This window comes from Phyllopteryx taeniolatus, chromosome 8, assembly GCF_024500385.1.
Source record: "Phyllopteryx taeniolatus isolate TA_2022b chromosome 8, UOR_Ptae_1.2, whole genome shotgun sequence".
NCBI classification, from domain to species: domain Eukaryota; kingdom Metazoa; phylum Chordata; class Actinopteri; order Syngnathiformes; family Syngnathidae; genus Phyllopteryx; species Phyllopteryx taeniolatus.
The window spans coordinates 19668198-19688545 of NC_084509.1; the positions used below are offsets into that span (position 1 = coordinate 19668198).

The 20348-nt window shown below is 41.4% G+C and overlaps 1 protein-coding gene across 2 annotated transcripts in view; it reads right to left on the reverse strand.

Moving 5' to 3' along the window:
- Positions 1-19096, reverse strand: part of epha4l (eph receptor A4, like) — a 58178-nt gene extending 39082 nt beyond the window's left edge. For both annotated transcript variants that reach the window (XM_061782337.1, XM_061782336.1), the window contains exons 1-3: positions 18767-19096; positions 17344-17411; positions 14543-15206 (exon numbers count right to left, since the gene is read on the reverse strand). In XM_061782337.1, coding sequence (XP_061638321.1) covers positions 14543-15206; positions 17344-17411; positions 18767-18863 — 829 coding nt within the window. In that variant the 5' untranslated portion in view covers positions 18864-19096. The remainder of the gene's footprint in view (positions 1-14542; positions 15207-17343; positions 17412-18766) is intronic.
- Positions 19097-20348: the final 1252 nt, after the last annotated feature.

Genomic DNA, 20348 nt, shown 5'->3' on the forward strand with positions numbered 1-20348 from the left:
AATACTCCCTCTGACTAAAAATGGTGCCTGGTAATTGTTTTCATGACATGTTTGCAGTACTCAGTGTGTGTGTGCGTGCGCGCGTGTGTGCATTCCAATGTTTACTGATAGTGCATGTCGCCATTAACCACTTGCCTGTGGGTCTATTCTTTCCCTCTCAAACTTCTGGTTAGTTGAGCCTGTCCTTGCAGTGAAGAAAAGTTCACAGGTACTGTTTATACTGAGTCACTTATTACTAATTACTCATGTGCTACAATGTGTGAGCCATTAGCTTTAATGAGAGAAACACGAAGGGTAACTGTGTGGTCAGATAAAGTAGACAGTGAACACCACCAGAAGAAGACCAGAGTCAAGTTTAAATTTGTATATTTGGGTGCTGAGATTATGGAAACATTAAAGATTATTGGAGTGTCACTGCCATTTTGGGGGATGGGGGGAACATACCCATGCTGAAAAGCAACATATGTTAAGTTAGTTGACTCAGTTGTCTGAATACCAGTGTGAATAGTTGCCTGCATCATATCAACGCTTTGATTAATTGGTTAATAAAAAAAAAAAAAAAGTAGAAAAGTATATAACAATAATAACAACTCAAACGATAAATTAAAGCGCAAAAGAGGATTGTGGTTGTAATTTAAATGTTTAGAGTGCAGCAAGGTGGAGAATAAAAACAATAAGAGGAATACAAAGTTCCTTGTAAATGTACAGTGAGTTATGGCAATTTGGTGGGAAGACAGAAAATGGATGGAGTAGTGTTATTAATGCCTGTTCAGTTTATTGTAAAAGTTTCAAGTAATGGTTGGCTTTTACTGTGACAACATACAAAATAAATGTCCAAATACATCCTAGCTGTGGATTAATCTAACACATACGATGGGCATTTGACAAAATGTTCTCTGTCAATTATGGGGATAATCAATTATGAATTTATCTGTTAATTGTTATTTTCAATTGTTGTTTTGAATTATTTGAAATATTTTGAGCAGAATAATACTTCCAGGACCTGGAAAAGTATGTGGATGCTGTTCTTCTTAAGACCTCAAACTAGCTGACACAAAATCAGCAGCACCCATGATAGTTTCAGCCATTTAATGCGCTCCATTTTGTCACATTGTGTCCTGACTCAATTAATCAACAATCAATTCTTCATAATTGACACAATTCTTAAAAAGAAATTAATTAAGGACTTGATAATTGTGCTCATCCTAATAGTAACACACACTGTCAATTCAAAGGTAAACGTGTAAATGACAGGTCAATGAGAACTAGCCAAACAAATTTTAAAAAATCTAGCTCAATCAATGCGCTGTATATATCATCAGTGTCCATCTCAAATATACACTTCATATTATCATGTATGTTGTCGTGTTCCACAGCACAGATTGCATATCTACTAAAAGTACCATCTTGGACCATCGTGTGTTTATTTCTACATAAACGGAAGTAGGAATATCATGTAAATTGGCAGGACCAAAACGACAAACATACTGTATATGCTTCGGTATCTCCCTTTGGTTTAAATTGAAATGTCTGGATTCACAGTACATTTATTTCTGCTGTGAACTAAATACAGATGACAATGCAGTTAAATTACCCTGCTAAAATTAAAATAAGAATATGTCGCATAATCTGCAGCATGTGCGGTGTACACTATAAGGTACAGGTAGCGGTAGTGACCGTAATATCGTCCGCAGGCACCACAGGTCACGACCCAACTACAGCAGGCTTGTTCAGACAGCAATCAGCATCAATACCCATAACCCCCCACTTCACCTTTCACATCTCCAGCCATTTATCAGGCCAACTAGACAGAAGTCCATTCATCATGGTCTATTCTTCCTTCCACGCACTTCCTCCGTCTCACACATTTATGTTTCTTCATGGATACATCTACAGTATATGCAAGTGTCGTATTTTCAGCCGGCTTCTTTTTTTCTTGACTTTCATCCACGTGCACTTTTTTTCTTCTTTTCTTCATCACTTAGACTGTTGCATACTGTGTGCCTGCGAGGGATTGTGGCTTTTCTCTTCCCCTTCCAGCAGTATTTGACAGCTCACTGAGGATCAGAAGGGATCATGGTTTCTAATCCCAGAGACGTGCCCCTGCATGGACACACCTCTGCCTTTGGTCACTGAGCTGCAGCTTTGGATCCCCAGTGCTGAGAGCCCTACACATTTCCAAATGACATTTTCAGCTTTTCAGTAGAGCACTTGCACAGAAAAGGAACCCCATCCTATGCATGTAAGTACAGGTATGTACAGTATATAAACACATAATCATATTAAGAGTAACTCAATCAGCTTCAGCAGGATTCGTGGGTTTCGGTGTTTCATGTAATCGAGGGATTAAAATTCAGTTCCAATAACAAAGAGTACTTTCAGTATATTTGTTTGGGAAAAAGAAAAAACAAACCTTTTTTCATAGTTACATAAGCAGAGCTTGACTGTGTTACATTATGCGTGCCTGATGTTAGCTGGTTATTTTGGCTTAGATTGTTTTAGCTGATGATGTGAAACTGAAAATACTGACTGGTCTCTAGTGGACAATTTTATCAATGTATGTATAATGGTAGCCTACAACATATCTCATAATTATAAAAATGGTAGGTTAATTGAAGATTCTTAATTACCTTTAGGTGTGAATGTGAGTGTGAGTGGTTGTTTGTTTATATGTGCCCTGCGATTGGCTGGTGACCAGTTCGGCGGGGTATAGCCGCAAACCAAGTGATGATAAGCGGTACAGAAAATGGATTATCAATATGATTTATCTGTCATTAGTTGGGGTAATTAGTTACAGTACAGCCTCATATTGTAAGTGAGGCAGGGGGTTCCGGTTGGAATGCCCACAAATATTACAAAATAATGTACCTTGCCTAATATAAGGTTAAAGCAGCATCTCAACAAATGCACTTTCCACTCTAATTTAACAAGGTGATTAGATTGGGTTATGAAATGCATCCTAACACAGCCTTGCATTTCAGAGCTTGGGATAATTAACCACTGTACCATTTCCAACTACTGCCATGATTAGAAATGGGGTCTGAGTTCATTAAAATGGATCCCGTATCCTGTGCCAGGGCCCATCAGATTACAGAGCAGTCCTTTATTGCAAGTTTTTTTTTTTTTGTCATCAGACCTAACTGATTGCCACAGAGCAGTCTTTGATTTGGCCACTGAATCTGTGCCCTGAATGGAAGCGAATGACAACGGAAGGGGAGCGAAGACCACCTTCTATCACCAGGGCAGGATGGGAAGAGCTTAAGATAGAAATCAGCAGAAGAAAGAAATTTCCAAGGTGTTTGCAATCACCCTCCTATTGTCAGACTTTGAGTGAAACTTGGCCATGCATCTGATGAGCTGCTGGGCTGCTTTGTCTCCAGCTTCACATCACACTGTGCCTGGGACACGAGTAGAAGTTATGATACAGCTTGTACTATGCCCGCTGCAACAAATGCATGGAACAAAGATAACATAGATGAGATAATGGCTTAGATGCAAACATTCCCTCTTCACACACACTTAAACTGGGCATACAGTTCACTATGCAAGTTAAGCTAGTTTGAAAGTAGATGAACAAAATGTAGACATGTTGTGCTATGTGTCTCTGTACAGTATATGCATCTATGTCTATGTCTTTCCTCTGCCCTGATTAAGACACAAATGACGAGAATCACGATAGTTAGCACTGTGAGCAATTTTTTGTTGTTGTTTTTTATTGCATTAGCATTGTAAATACACAGACGGCGAAAACATCTTCTTCATCTTTGTTTGAATGTCAGCAACAGGTTAAAACACACTTAACAGACATTGACAGGACTTAAGTAGAATGGCAATGACCCAAATGTACAGTGTGAGCAGTAAATTTGTGGCTCTCATTTGGTCCGTAGCTACTGTGTGAACACATCAATCGTTAGCTTTGACTTTCCGTCGCGGGTGATTTACTCATGCAGCGTGAGCTGAAACTCAAAACTGCCGCTCCGAAAATCGTACAGTGTGTGCTCAGCTTTACGTAGCATGTTGACCCAGACCACAGGGAATGCAGGTGTGATCGTCACAGAAGAAGCAGTTGTCAGACTGGAACTAAATCTCTTTCCACTTCACTTACTCTTGTGATTTTTGTTTCTCTTTGTCTCTCTTCCTCCCTCCCTGCTTCTCCATGTCAATCCTCCATCTTCTCAGCTCTTTTGGGCTAGAAAGAACTGTTCTTCCTCTTTCGCCAACAAAGATGATGGCAGGGGCCCTATGTCTAAATTAATCCATGCCCATTTGATGGTCGTCCACTTCTTCCTCTCTTTCTATGCCTATACATAAGTCCATCTCCCTTTATAAACACCTCTCCTGCTTGCCATCTCTCAACTGAGGGAGAAAAGGGTTTAGCGGAGAAGGAGGTAGAGAAACCTAACGTGAGCTAAAGAGAAAGGGCAAGAGAGCAAGGAGGAGAGTGTGCACAAGTGCGGCATAAAATGGAGGGAGAAGGAGGAAAACAGCCGGAGGAATGGGGGAACAGCATTGAAGGGGACTGAAAGAACTGCAGGGTTGTGATGGTACAGCCAGGGTATTGATTCGGGGCCTTTTGACATGCTAATTTGCTTGCTGACTGCTTTAATCGCTACCCCTTCCCATCATGAGCTTCAAAGAGGATGCTTTTCAAAAAGACGGGCGAGAGGAGAGGAGACGAGAGTGAAATTGTGATGTATTTCTTCCCCAATCTGATGTTTACACAGCATATGCAGAGCCAGTGCCTGAGTGAAAACATCCATCATGTAAGGTGTCAAATTTGTGATAATAAGTCTTTGGAGGCTGAACTATTTTACATAAAAATGCAATTTTGCCAATTAGTCTAGTTGACTGACTGAAAATTGTGCAAGCAAAAAGACTAATGAATGACAGTGAAACAGTGACTTGTTATTGGGTTATGATTAAATCTTCATGCTATACTTTTTTGGTGATTATTTTACAGGACGACCCAGAAGTGTCATCACTCTCCTTAATGTGATTGAATATTTATTTTTAATTGGATGTTGCACTTTTGGACAGCACTGTCTAACAACAGCACAATAAATGATGTATTATGTAAATGCTAAAGATCTGCATATGTGTTTTTTGTTATGGGCCCAAAAGCCCTATTAACGAATGATGTTTTGTAGTTAAGTTTAATACATTTATTTTATATATTTAGCAATGTTTTCCGATATGTTTGGAAATAAATGAGTTGCTGTGTAACAGACCCAGAAATGTTTATCTTGTGCTAAACAAAAAAAAAAATGTATTGCCAAAAGCAGTAGCCATCAGTGGTTATATTCACGACACCTTTTATTGTTTGTATGTTTAACTGTTAACAGTCGTGACATGGATATTTTTGTGTTTTATTTTATGCTTAGATGGCAATTAACTATTCTAAAATATACCAAACCTTTATGGAAGGTGTATTGCCATTATTTCCCATGATATGGTTTATTTTAAAACTGCAGAAATTGATTTTGTTCCACTTTGAAACGTCCACTTCATTTTAATTGAACTCTGTACACTTGTGTGCTTTGAAAAAAATAAATAAATAAAGGCCGGGGTCTAGGCACAGCATTCCAAAGACAGCCATTTGACTGGAACTCTTTTTTTGTACTACTGGCATAAAATAAGATAAATATGTTTATACTTGTGCCCTGTGATTGATTGGCTGGCGACCAGTTTAGGGTGTACCCCACCTCTCGTACGCCCAGAGTCAGCTGAGACATGCGCCAGCACGGCCATGACCCTAGTGATAAGTGGTACGGAAAATGGATGGATGGATGTTTATACTTGGCAGCATATACACATTCTAGGCTGTGTAGCAGGCGCTGTGGGAGCTGCAAAGCCATCAGCGCGGGTCACACTCCATCACCAATGGCTTCCTGCCCTTAACAGGGCACCGTGAGGAGAAAGAGAGGGTGGTGAGTGGCAGGAACTGTGAAGGAAACAAATGCTGCAGGACAGCATCCCATGCAGGAAAAACATTTCAGCACCTCAGCTAATGATAGCTGAATTACCACCACCACCCGTGCCACCCCTCCTCCTTTTGACCAGTCAAGGAAACACTGTATAACTGCATCAGGGATAAAGAGTTTTTTTTCCCTTTAGGAGCTAAACACGTTTCCAAAATACTTTTTTTTTTCTGAATTAAGGGACAGTGGAGGATTATATGTGAAACATTCTGTCTCCCATTCAACATCTGTTGTTCTTTCCTGCTGTCATTTGGTTGATCCCTTGTGTCTATTCAGCAGCACAAAATGAGCCTCTCTGGTGGCAGGGTGAGTGATGAGTACATTCACCTCCACTCTGCCGGGCTCCGTTCTGCTCTCAGTATCTATGCGGGTGTGCTAACGCATACTAATGTGTGCATCTGCAGTGCATATTTGCAAATATGTGTCTACTTGACTATATTATACAACATGCCATTTTTAGATATGAGAGGATGGATGTTAGTTTGTACAAAAAAATGTTTGCGCATGACTTGGCTGGAATTTGGATTATTGCACAGGTTTTTGTGTCCACTGCCACATTGTGTTTGTGGAAACAATGACAGGTGATGTTCCAAAGTCTAGTCTTTCTTCCAACATCGAATGTAATCTGATTATTCAGACCACTTCCATTTTACCAAACCTTAATCACCTGGACAGCCAGAAGAGAGAGTTTGTAAAATCAAAGTAACCTAGAGGAAGACAAAAAAAGACCTAAATGTGTATCAAGAACTTAATTGGAGGGAGCTTGGAGGGAGAGACATAAAAAGAGAAAATGCAACAGGAGAGGAAATACAAACAACCACACAAACTAGGATACAAATTGTTAATCCGTGTGAATGAAGAATACAGGATGGAAATAGATTAATTGAGGTTTTTATTTATTTCTTTATTTTTACATAAAGCAACCGACTATCGGGCTAAATAGAAGTATGAGGTGAATTTAGATTGATACTCCCAAATGCATATTTAACACTGTCAAGAGGAGGAGAGTGGGATTGGGGGTAATGCTCTGAGCACTGGGGAGCAACTCCATCCCTAAAATCGCTTAACAGCTGTTTAGGGTGATAATATCCTCTTAATACTTTCAAATATTTTGTGGCTATAAGGCAGAATTCGACAATGTAACACTTAGCAACAAAGATATTTTATTTGTATTTGTATTACGGGTGGGCAATTTATCACCTTCGATATAATCGTGAATGTTGCTTTAATGATTTGCAATTTTACCTTGTCGAGTATTCATACTGTCTCGAAAGGAAACCAACCAAACAGGTGCATAGATGGCATAGGAGGAAAAGCGAAAGGAGGAAGTGCATAGTCCTCATTCGTCGAATCAGCTGACATGATTCAGTCATGTGACTTAGTGGCTGGCAAAACAAACTCTCACTCTCAAACTAATGGGCAAATTCCGAGCAGCGTTTTCAGGAATTTAGCAGCTTAACGAGTGGGTGAATTGTCGCTATGGACCTCAATGGAACGCATGTTTATTTTTTTTTGTTGCTCAACAGGAAAATGTGTTATCATAGGTCATAGGTAACTAGTAACTGTATCGGAATACACTTCTAAAGTAACCCTGCCAACCTTGAGAATGAGGAACACGTAAATCTTCGTTCTCGATTCCACAAGTTACCACAATGCGACTAAAGCTAAAGAAAAGAAAAAACCCTCACCGAGTCATTTAGCAAACACGTACCAAATGATAAAGCAAGTATATGTTGGCAAGACATAAAGAATGCCATCAACTCCATTACTTTCTGCAGTGTTCTCGGCAAATTTGTAAGATAGTGTGTGCTGTCGTGACAAACAAAAATCTATTTCGTTTAAAATATTTTATTAGGTTTACATTTAGATGTAATTTAAATTGTTTTTGTTTTGGTACAAATTCTTAACTAAAATACTATTGCACAAACCTGATTTGGCATATTCTCCTGTCTACAGCCTGGACAGAACTTGAAGTTATTAATTGTTAAATACTGCCATACAATATTCTTGTGCAATGTTTTGTAGTAAATGTATGAAGCACTTTACAAAATAAACAAGAGCTGTTCTGAAACGCTGTGGCTATCAATAAATGTCTAATTGTCACTCCGACCCCCTTAATTTTTTCACTCTAATTTTTATATTGCATCAATTTGCTATCATTTAAGTTCATTTTTTCATTTAAGTTCATTTTTTCCTCATTAATGTACACACAGCACCCCATATTGACAAAAAAAAAACTGAATTGTTGAAATTTTTGCAGATTGATTAAAAAAGAAAAACTTAAATATCACACAGCCATAAGTATTCAGGCCCTTTGCTCAGTATTTAGTAGAAGCACCCTTTTGAGCTAATACAGCCATGAGTCTTTTTTGGAATGATGTTTTTCACACCTGGATTTGGGGATCATCTGCCATTCCTTCTTGCAGATCCTCTCCAGTTCTGTCAGGTTGGCTGGTGAACGTTGGTGGGCAGCCATTTTCAGGTCTCTCCAGAGATGCACAATTGGGTTTAAGTCAAGGCTCTGGCTGGGCCATTCAAAAACAGTCACGGAGTTGTTCTGAAGCCACTCCTTCGTTATTTTAGCTGGGTGCTTAGGGTCATTGTCTTGTTGGAAGGTGAACCATCAGCCCAGTCTGAGGTCCTGAGCACTCTGGAGAAGATTTTCGTCCAGGATATTCCTGTAGTTGGCCGCATTCATATTTCCTTCGATTGCAACCGGTCGTCCTGTCCCTGCAGCTGAAAAACACCCCCACAGCATGATGCTGCCACCACCATGCTTCACCGTTGGGACTGTATTGGACAGGTGATGAGCAGTGCCTGGTTTTCTCCTCACATGCCGCTTAGAATTAAGGCCAACAATTTCTATCTTTGTCTCATCAGACCAGAGAATCTTATTTCTCACCATCTTGGAGTCCTTCAGGTGTTTTTTTTTTTTTTAGCAAACTCCATGCAGGCTTTCATGTATCTTGCACTGAGGAGAGGCTTCCGTTGGGCCACTCTGCCATAAAGCCACGACTGGTGGAGGGCTGCAGTGATGGTTGACTCTCTAGAACCTTCTCCCATCTCCTGACTGCATCTCTGGAGCTCAGCCACAGTGATCTTTGATCTTCTCCCCCGATTGCTCAGGTTGGCCGGACGGCCAGCTCTAGGAAGGGTTCTGATCGTCCCAAACGTCTTCCATGTCAGGATTATGGAGGCCACTGTGCTCTTAGGAACCTTAAGTGCAGCAGAATTATTTATGGAACCTTGGCCAGATCTGTGCCTTGCCACAATTCTGTCTCTGAGCTCTTCACGCAGTTCCTTTGACCTCATGAATGGTCTTATATAGAAAGGGGTGTGGCTTTCCTAATCAAGTCCAATCAGTATAATCAAACACAGCTGTACTTCAATAAACGTGTAGAACCATTTTAAGGATGATCACAAGAAATGGACAGTACCCAAGTTAAATATATGAGTGTCACAGCAAAGGGTCTGAATACTCATGGCTCTGTGATATTTCAGTTTTTCTTTATTAATAAATTCAACAATTCAATTTTTTTCTGTCAATATGGGGTGCTGTGTGTACATTAATCAGGACAAAAATGAACTTAGATGATTTTAACAAATGGCTGCAATAAAACAAAGAGGGAAAAATTTAAGGGGTCTGAAAACATTCCGTACCCACTGTCGGTATAGGAAACAACTTTCACATTTTATAAATGTATGCCACCATCGAGTGGTTACGAAAAACCTGTACACGTTCATTCCAAAATGCCACCGCCACCTAGTGGTTATAAAAAAAGTGAAGCCTACACTTTTATTACAATATGACAGGGGGTACGTATGAATGCATATATCTACAATTGTGCTCATAAGTTTACATACCCTGGCAGAATTTGTGAAATAATGTTTTTTTTTTAATATGACTGATGACTGAACAACAACCATGATTAATTTCTTTATGGTTATGTTTTGTTTAATGATAATGCTTTTCTGAAATGCTTCACAGTTTAATTTGAATCCCATTAAAATACAATTAAATGTCTTTCGCCTATGTCCTTCATCTTTTCCTGAAAGAATTGTACCCATCTTACAAATTCTGCCAGGGTAATCAAACATATGAGCACAACTGTGTGTTTTCTAATTTACGAAATAAAAGTAGGGCTGTGAATTTCAAAATAAGAGCGGGTAAATAAAAAAAAAGGATTACGTGTTCAAATAAAGTGCTTAACTTCAGAATAATTTGAAAAACACTAACAAAATACAGATAATACTTGATGTTTTGCTCACATGGGTAGAAGCAAAATCATGCATTGTAAAAATGCATAATACACAGGTTGAAGGGTTTTCCAGAATTATGAGGTCAACTTTGGGGGTGCGTATTATACATGGGGGCACATTATACATGGGAAATTACGGTAAGTAGAGATTTACGGGGTTTTTTTTGGGATATCGTCAAATTATCGTTATTGTAAGATAAAATAAAAATATAGAGATTTTTTTTTTTTTTGCCCATATCGCCCACCCCTAATTTGTATTAACAAACATCTATTCAACACAAAAAAATAGTGTCAATAGCATTGACATTTGCATTCAAGGAAGGAAGTGACCAAACTACCAAAAAGGTATGCTGTACGTACAGTGGGTACGGAAAGTATACAGACCCCCTTAAAATTTTCACTCTTTGTTATATTGTGCAGCCATTTGATAAAATAATTTAAGTTCATTTTTTCCCACATTAATGTACACACAGCACCCCATCCATCCATTTTCTGAGCCGCTTATCCTCACTAGGGTCGTGGGAGTGCTGGAGCCTACCCCAGCTATCATTGAGCAGGAGGCGGGGTACACCCTGAACTGGTTGCCAGCCAATCGCAGGGCACACATAAACAAACAACCATTCGCACTCACATTCACACTTACGGGCAATTTAGAGTCTTCAATCAACCTACCACGCATGTTTTTGGGATGTGGGAGGAAACCGGAGTGCCCGGAGAAAACCCATGCAGGCAAGGGGAGAACGTGCAAACTCCACACAGGCGGGGCCGGGGATTGAACTCTGGTCCTCAGAACTGTGAGGCAGACGCTCTAACCAGTCGTCGACCGTGCCGCTACAGCACCCCATATTGAAGGAAAAAAAACGAAATTGTTGGAATTTTTGCAGATTTACTAAAAGAAAAACTGAATTATCACACAGCCATAAGTATTCACACCCTTTGCGCAGTTTTTAGTAGAAGCACCCTTTTGAGCTGGTTTTCTCCACACATGCCACTTAGAATTAAGGCCAACAATTTCTATCTTGGTCTCATCAGATCAGATAATCTTATTTCTCACCATCTTGGAGTCCTTCAGGTGTTTTTTAGCAAACTCCATGCGGGCTTTTCATGTGTCTTGCACTGATGAGAGGCTTCCGTCGGGCCACTCAGCCATAAAGCCCCGACTGGTGGAGGGCTGCAGTGATGGTTGACTCTCTAGAACTTTCTCCCATCTCCCGACTTCATCTCTGGAGCTCAGCCACAGTGATCTTTAGGTTCTTCTTTACCTCTCTCACCAAGGCTCTTCTCCCCCGATTGCTCAGTTTGGCCGGACGGCCAGCTCTAGGAAGGGTTCTGGTCGTCCCAAACGTCCTCCATTGAAGGATTATGGAGGCCACTGTGCTCTTAGGAACCTTATGTGATGCAGAATCTTTTTTGTAATCTTGCCCAGATCTGTGCCTTGCCACAATTCTGTCTCTGAGCTCTTCAGGCAGTTCCTTTGACCTTATGATTCTCATTTTCTCTGACATGCACTGTGAGCTGTAAGGTCTTATATAGACAGGTGTGTGGCTTTCCTAATCAAGTCCAATCAGTATAATCAAACACAGCTGTACTCCAATGAAGGTGTAGAACCATCTCAAGAATGTGTACATTAATGAGGAAAAAAAAGTGTCTGTCACCTTCACACCTTAACCGCACTTTGTCCACAACAAACACACTGAGCGACAAACGCAGTTTGGAGATGAACAGCTTCAATATAACCACAGAAAGCCTGATAATTTTCCTGAAAACAAACAGACAGAACATGATGACAATGATGATGACAATGATGATGATGATGATGAGGATGATGATATCTGTGGTGCAGAAACCCAATTGCTGCCAGAGCACTATATCCTTCTCCTCTCCCTCCGTAACGAGACAAATTGTGACTTCCATCGCTCTCGAGTGACATATGTAGTCCACTAATCTCCCCTCACCCCACCGGCACATCAACATCCATCCAAAAGTATGAACCCCGTCACCAGATGAGGAGCGAGAGGACACCCTGACCCCTACCCTTCCACAACAGAGCAGGGAAAGGGATCCCAAATGCAAACATACAGACTCCTCTCTTTTTTAATCAGGGGCCCCTTGGACCTCCGTGCCCCGGTTCGCCCTCTCGCTTTACCCTATAGGCGACACCCTCAGCCCTCTCGGCCCACCTCCAGCACAGACACACACTCTACACAGCTGTCAAAACCCTGATGTCTTAATCAATCCTGGATCCGCAACCCTGTCAGACACAGTGCTAAGATGGATGCACGAGGGGATCACCTCTGACCTCTGCCAAGGTTGGAGAATGCAACTCCTACATGCCCCCCCCCCCCTCTCTCTCTCTCTCTCACACACACACACACACACACACATAAACACCCCAATGAGTACCACCAGCCACACCGGGCTCTGTGCTGTCCCCAAACAATGACAGAGGAGAGTCCATTCATCCTGCGGTGGGAACCAGAGGCCAAAGTACCGTCAATCTGGCGCACACACAAATAAAATAAAACCATGATTATGAATACACACTCACAAATATAAAATTCGTACTGAACCTGCAGCGAGATTTTAACTGCATTAACTTCACACTCTTTATATCTCAAACTGCTTCTGTCAAATAGAAGCGAAATTAATCTTTCATAAAACCTGTCACACTAGGCAGTGTTACACAACTCATCGATGCATGTGATGACTAACTTTTTTGTCACTTAAGCACAAGCAAGCAAGCTTACAAATAGCATAAGGTTACCTAAATAACGTGTTATTCGATAGTCATTAGGATTCCAAAGAAAGAATGGCACAGCTAACTTAAATATAATAAAAGCAATGCAGTGATATAGGCATTCATGGATGTGGTGCCTTGAAAAGCAATGCTGCCAGTAAAGAAACTGCACATACTGTACTTGTATAATGAGCCCACATGCGTCATATGACCATGGCTTCCAAATTATTTATTGCCTTTTGTGAAGTGTATGGCATATTTTCGACTGAAATTAAAGAGATTTACAGTAGTATTTAGAGGCTGAGCAAAATGGGGCATTTAGGAATGGGGCCGAGGTTCTCGTTTTGATTGAATTGAACAAATTCCAGTGAAAGCCATTTAGCATTCATTTAAAGTGTGTAACGAAAGACCAGTCCAGGTCTCCTTTTTCCGACCCTCCATCTATCAATCACTCTGAGGAAAGAAACACAGCCTTTCTGACAACCCAAATCAATTTGTTTTTGTACGTGAGCACAAGCACATGTAGACACACAGAACCATCTGTGACCACTTGGATGGCTTTTCCAGGGCTCCCAAAGCAGCTCGCGCTACCCCTAAATCACAAGTCCTGTTTGTCATGCAATTAGTCCAAGATAAAGGCTCCCCATAAATAAGGAGATGTGTCCTTGTCTGCCCCCTTGTTAATCACCCATGCTCAGCCTATGACCTCTCACTGCTGAGGCCCCTGTGCTTATTGAGCGTGTTAGTGGGTGTTGTGCGGACTGCACCAGTAGGAGTTGTGACAGAATTAGCAGTGGTTTGTCTTGTCAGCTGAAAACTGTGCCTCGACATGGCAACATGCGGCATACAATCTGCAAAGCAATTCTACTAAAAAGAAAACCAGTACAACAAACTTCAACATTAAAAAAAGAACGTAAAAACTCAAATTGTTATAACGAAAAGGTTCTCTGTAAAAATAAATAAGGCTTGTTTTAAGGCTTGTGTGTGTGTAAGTTAGTCCATAAGTTCATTGTCATGCATGCAGTTCTGCCCTTCTGATTAAAAACCTGAGGGGAGAATCGCTTCTCTGACCTTTGAACCCCATCAAACAGCCCATTGTAGGATCACAGCTAGCTGGGCCAAGAATAATTGTCCTCGAAGGCCTGTTCCTTACAACCAAATAGCACTATTTATACTCCATCTCAGACCTGCGTATTTTCACTACTCTTATACTTGCTCTAAATGATAAACTCTCAACTACATTTTTGTCTAAAGCTCTGATGTCCAAATGGAGCCTCCCATCAATTCTCAAGGGATGAATCCAATTGCACAACACAGTGGGCCCACTAATTACTTCATCTACTCTCATTACTGCATATATTTCCCATGCAGATGTTAAGAAGAAAACTCCATTGAAAACGCTAGAGACAAAAGATATCTGCCAGAGTGAGAGGTCGAGCAAACGGTCTGGATCAAGACAAGAGATCAGATATAAAAGCAATGGAAGGCGCAAGAGATGCGAATATATTAAATGTATAAGCTTGAGTGGAGTGACTGATCAATAAATGGAGAATGTTTCAGTTTCTTACCTTGGCAGGCTGCATTTCGCTCCTCGCACCCAGGGTTGCATAGGCAGTTTCCAATGGGCACCAACCACTCTCCATCGGCTCCGCAGTACATTTTGGGAATCTCTTTCTCTTCTGAATTATCCACGCACGATCCACGAACTTCCACAAGCGAGGATGTATCGGCTCCAGTGATGGTATCAGGAAACTGGGCCAAGTTACGCACCGCCAAAGGACATTTCTTGTAGAAGACCCTGACTGACACAAGTGCAATGCATGCTCCGACATCCTGAAAGGCCAAATAGAAGCCCTTCCGGGTCAGGGCACCTACATCGCGCACCTCTGTATTAAGCTTCATGATGCGATCACCGATGTCCACCTGGGTGAAGCTTTCATCAGCGGCAATAGTGTCAATTTTTGCAAACTGGTTTTCACGGATGTAGCGCTCTTTGTCGTTGTTGGACTCATAGTAGTAAAGATTGAAGGTTTCCTTGCAAGTTCCCATGAGCCCAGGAAGGCTGTTGCAGTCTCGTAGGGTGAACTTGATCTCGATGTAGACGCGCTGGGCACCTCCACGAGGAATCCAGTCTGTTCGGAGCCAGTTGTTCTGGTTTGGCTCCATGACATTACACACCTGGTACGTCCGGATGGGAATGTTCTTCTCATCCATGATGCTCACCTCCTCCCACTGGTTGAAGCACACAACGAATAAATGTCACAAGAGGGCTTTCACCAATACTCTAAAGTCATTTTCATTAACACTGCCATAAAATGTGTCCAATTTTATGGAAGTTTAAGAACATTAGTCAATTACTGTTCAACTAATTTAATTTATTATTCACGTATCACACATAACTACTGTGTAAGATGCTCAATGCCCAGAATTATAGATACTTTGCAAAAGAGCATACAGGGAAGATTAATCCATATTTCAGCCTCAGCATAGCTATTAATTGATGGCAAAACTTAATGCATATTTCATGAATTGCACCGAATAAACTTGTTAGGTTCTAACAGAGACTCATTACGATATCCATATTCATGGAATTTGCTGCTTGACTGTGAGAGAGGAAATGTACATGTACATAAATACGTCAAGTGATGCTTTATAAACTCATAACACATGTAAAAAAATGTACCGTATGTGGCTGGTCCCTGAAATAATAGTGATACTGTAATATTTTACATCGGTAGACATGATAGAAAGTTGGAGACCAAGACGCACGTCCACTGCTGCTGTTAGTATGGACTCATTGTAGGAGGAGACATGGATGAGGGCTGCTTGGATTACATTATTGAGCATGACTTATTTCCACTGAGCAGGGAAAGTGTTTTTTTGTTTTTTTGTTTTTGTTTTTTTTAGGGATGATAAAAGTATGTTCTTTAATTGCACTACCCAGGAACATACAGGGATTCAAACGGTATGTTTTCTTGTGAGCTTGGCTGTCGGCATGAGCAGGTATAACGTCTGCTGCTGTCTCTCCATCATTGAAAAACTAAGAAGGCAATAATCATAACAGAGGAGTGTAGGATAACCAACGTGCTGTCAGATTTGTGTGGTATCTTAACATAAACACACCGTATTTAAAGCTTCAGGATGGTTACTGCAAAACATACAGTAGCTGGGACTGTACGACTGCAGAAAATATCCATCATTCCCCGCTGCTCTGAGCTATTCCGCTCTCATCATTTTGGATGTTTTTGTTGTGGAAATCAAGCAGAACCGCGATAAGGCCACAGCTTTCCCCAATCGTACGGAGAAAGCAGAATTTGACCAATTGTCTGTCTCTGGCAAGAGGGAGAATACATGTTTGCTGAGGCTGCCAGGGCCCTGTCAGTCACTTGTTTGTGATCCAATGGCAGAGGGCGGAATATGAGCGCAACACTGGCCAAGTTCATTGAAAACAGCTTCGGAGCAGAGCCGGCAACAGCTGCACCATACGGAATTCTGTTTCCCCTGAGCTCATATTCATTAAATAACATAATAGATACTCATTTGTATTAATTTTCAGAAAACAAAGGATTCACTTGAGCTCATGGTCAAACATGAGTAGCGATTATATATTCTATTGAGAAGGAGGATATCCAATGAGAGGTTAAGCACGACATTTTAGCCGTAAGCGGGCTATTTTCCAGCAATGTTGCCGTCACTGTGGATGCCCGATTTTTTCTCATTGAATTCCTTGTAGACATCTCATGAGAGCGGGGATCGTACATTTGGTTGACCCTCCCCCCTGTTGCGCAAAAGCAACCTTCTTCCTCTCATCCAGCGGCTATAGCTAAACCCCACTGTACTTTCTCCGATATTCATTCGTTCCAGAGAACCCAGTCTCCACTTGCAAGCCAACCCACCCCCTCTCCCTTCCATTCTGGTCGAAAAGGATATAAAGTTTCTCCACAAAGGGCGATTCAATTCCACGTCTATTCAGGAAACCTGACGCCCGCTGCAGTATTGCCCCTCTGACCATTACAGAGGAGGGCAGCAAGGAGAAAGGGGCGCATGTCTGATGGGGTAACGACAGGGGGTGCTCCAGAAGGTCTTCATGAAGCATAAGGACTGTTTTTAATCATTGTGTTTTTTAGGATTCCAGACAATGCCTCTTGATCTTAATCTCAGCACAAACCTTCCAATAAATAATCAGGGATTGCGGTGAAGGCTTCACCCTAATCCCTTTTTTGGGTTCACCTGGATCACAACTTCCAAAGAGTAATGTGTATTTCTAATATTTAGTGATCTACAGTAATTCAAGAGCCATTGCCAGTAGATGAATGTTGTTTTTCAGAGCAAAAAAAGTTGTGGCAAAGGGACCGCTTGCTGCACTTACCCCTCCTTCTGTTGGGTTGGCGACCCATCCTAGCTCCCCTTGAGCAGCTCTGGAGTCCAATAACGTGACTAGAAAACAGGAATAGGAAAAATGAGTGTTCATTCTGAGTCTGGTCATATACATCAGCACTGGCATGTATAAGGTAAGCCACTGAGTTCCAACAATGTAAGAGGAAATGTGCTCCTTCTCGGGAAAGAGCCTAAAACATGGTCGAAGAAAAAGTAGCTTTTAAAAAAAAAGAAAGTCGTAAGCAAGGAGCTCATGAATGCGAAAATGGCAAGTGCATGTATATCAAATGTTAAAATGATAGATAGATAGATAGATAGATAGATAGATAGATAGATAGATAGATAGATAGATAGATAGATAGATAGATACTATTCATTTAACGTTTGAATATTATTTAAATATAAAATTAAATTTACACATAACAAATAACAGCCGCCCCTTTCTTTGAAATAACGATTTTTATTGAGTTCCTGCATAGAGAGTGTTTAATATAGTCAGAATCAATGGCCAAAACTTGGAAGCGCCACGATTAACGAGAGAAATTGACGTGTAAAACAAAATTATTATATAAATAAAATGATAAGGAAACAATTATTCTGGTATTTTATTTGTTTTTAATCTAACGTCTAAATCTAAAACCCATTCAAATTAGGCAGGCGCATATAGTTTAAGATGAACAACAGTATACATTTGTTTAAATTCTGCCCCGCGCGAAACATGTTTGCTTTGTTGCACAGGCTATTAGAAGTATAAAGAGAAACATGGGGGAAAAAAATCTCCCCATGACCGAAAAAAGAATGTTTTTTTTTTTTTTTTTTTTTTGCGTTTCATATTTGCAGCGTGACGCATAGCCTTAAGACTTGAAAACTACATGCCAGACCCGGCGGACCCGTGCAAGTAGGCAGCGGACCAGTCGCGGACCTTAAAAACCTTACGAGCTGCGCTGAGTTTCATCCTCTAAATGTTTCATCTGGCGTTTACAGTGCGTGTGCACCTTACAATCTCTAAAATTGGTCAAACCACAGATATGAAATGGTAGCCACCATAGAACCAGAACGTGAAGCCGAGGAGTAAAGACGCCGTCAAGTCGGATGTAAAAAAATAAATAAAAATAAATAAATGCGCAGCAAATTACGCGTCAAATTCGCTTGGAATGATCCGTCAAAGTGTTTTGTTTTGGGAGGTTTTTGGGGTGCAAACAAGCATTCGTCATCGGGTCTCGATAGGGGGTCCGAGCCGAGCCGAAGCGCCCCCGTCGGAGAGCCGTTAGTTGGACTCTTGCGCAAGCAAAGCAGTGGGAAAGTTGCAAACTAAGCGTGTCTGTGATTTGTCACCAATTCATCTAATCGCTCAGGTGAACGCGCGCAGAGAAGATGAGCGAAATGAAGACTTTTTATGCCTGCGGGTCTCTTACCTTCATTCGACGGGTATGTCCGTGACGGAGAAACAAGTGGAGAAATTCCAGAAACAAGAAAGGCAACCGTGAACAAAATCCCCGCCATGAGTGCCATTTATGTCCCCTGTCTTCTGCTTCTTCTTCTCTTTCTTTCTTTCTTTCTTTCTTTTTTTTTTAAAGTTGTCCAGCTGTCTCTCTCTCTCTCTCTCTCCCTCTCTCTGTCTCCCTCCCTCACCTTCTTCCCCAGTGGAATAAGGGACAGAAGCGGACACGAGCGCACAGACGCACCACCCGGCGCACCACGGGCTGGAGGCGGGTCTTCACAGACTTGCACCTCCCGTCAATCCAAATGGAAAATGGAGAGAGAAGGTGGCGGTATGGAGGGGAAGGGTAGAAGAGGGGGGGGGGGGTCGCAAATACCCCCCACCACCACCACCACCCCTCACAAGTCACCCTCTTTTCACCAGTTGGCAGGGACGAGATGGAGATGGAGATGGAGAGAGGTGACATTTCCACGCGACATTTGCCACACAATCATAAAATTCGGTGGGTCACCGGGTGACATTTAAGGATAAACTGTGCCGAGTGTTGTCCCGACGGTCAACAAAACATTTCAATGCACAATGCAGCCATCTCTGTCTGGCAACGTTACTTCCAGGTTGACAGTGAAAGGAAAGTGTACCGCCATCACTCTATTAACTATAGAACACACGTTGGCCCGCTTAATCCTCGTCCAGTGGAAGCGAGTCGCTTCATATGCAATGCAGGAGTTGACTGAGCTGATCCAGCTTGTTGTCTGGTTCCAGTCAAGCGCAGACGCCGGTCCAAGGTGAGCCGCATCGGATCAAGGTCGCCACCTAGCGGGGGATATTGACGCCTCTTCTGCCTGCAAAAATTGGATGCAACAACAGCATAAGCGTGACCTCCTACACGAGACACCGCATTGCACTTTGTGGAATTGACAATGCCTATTTTGGGATGGATGATGCGCCTACATTGGATTACCATCACTTGCTGTTGTTTTAATATTTGATCAATCATTTGTGTTTTTCCAAACTCCGTGGATGACGACATGACGCCAAAAAAAGAGAGAAAAAGGTCAAGTCAACCGCGTTTGAGATCTTGATTGATTGATTGATTGAGTGATTGTTTGATCAACTGGTTGATTGATATATTGGGGACTTGTAAAAACAAGGACAGCAGCAACATGGAGGAATGTGAACCATGGTTGTAACTTGATTTTCCTTTTTCTTCTTCAGAGAAGTTGTTGTTGCTTCGCTGCCAAGTTTTCATTGTACAAATTCATTTGAGCTTTTGTCAGGAGGCACATTTCAGAGTTTCCACTTTATCTTTACTTAAGTAAGTACAGGAGTGCAATCAGCAGGCTACTTTCACTTTCCCATAGTTTTTATATCTGTATTTGAACTTCTACTTGAGTACAGAGTGTGAGTATTGTACTTTTGTCCCCTCTGCATATACATTTGTAAGCACAAATTACAGCAAAAAATGTTGTTAGGGGCACAATGGCTCGTGACAAGGGTGTGTGGCACATTAAAGGTGATGCTTTCACATGCACAAATGAAAACTGATTTACAGGTTA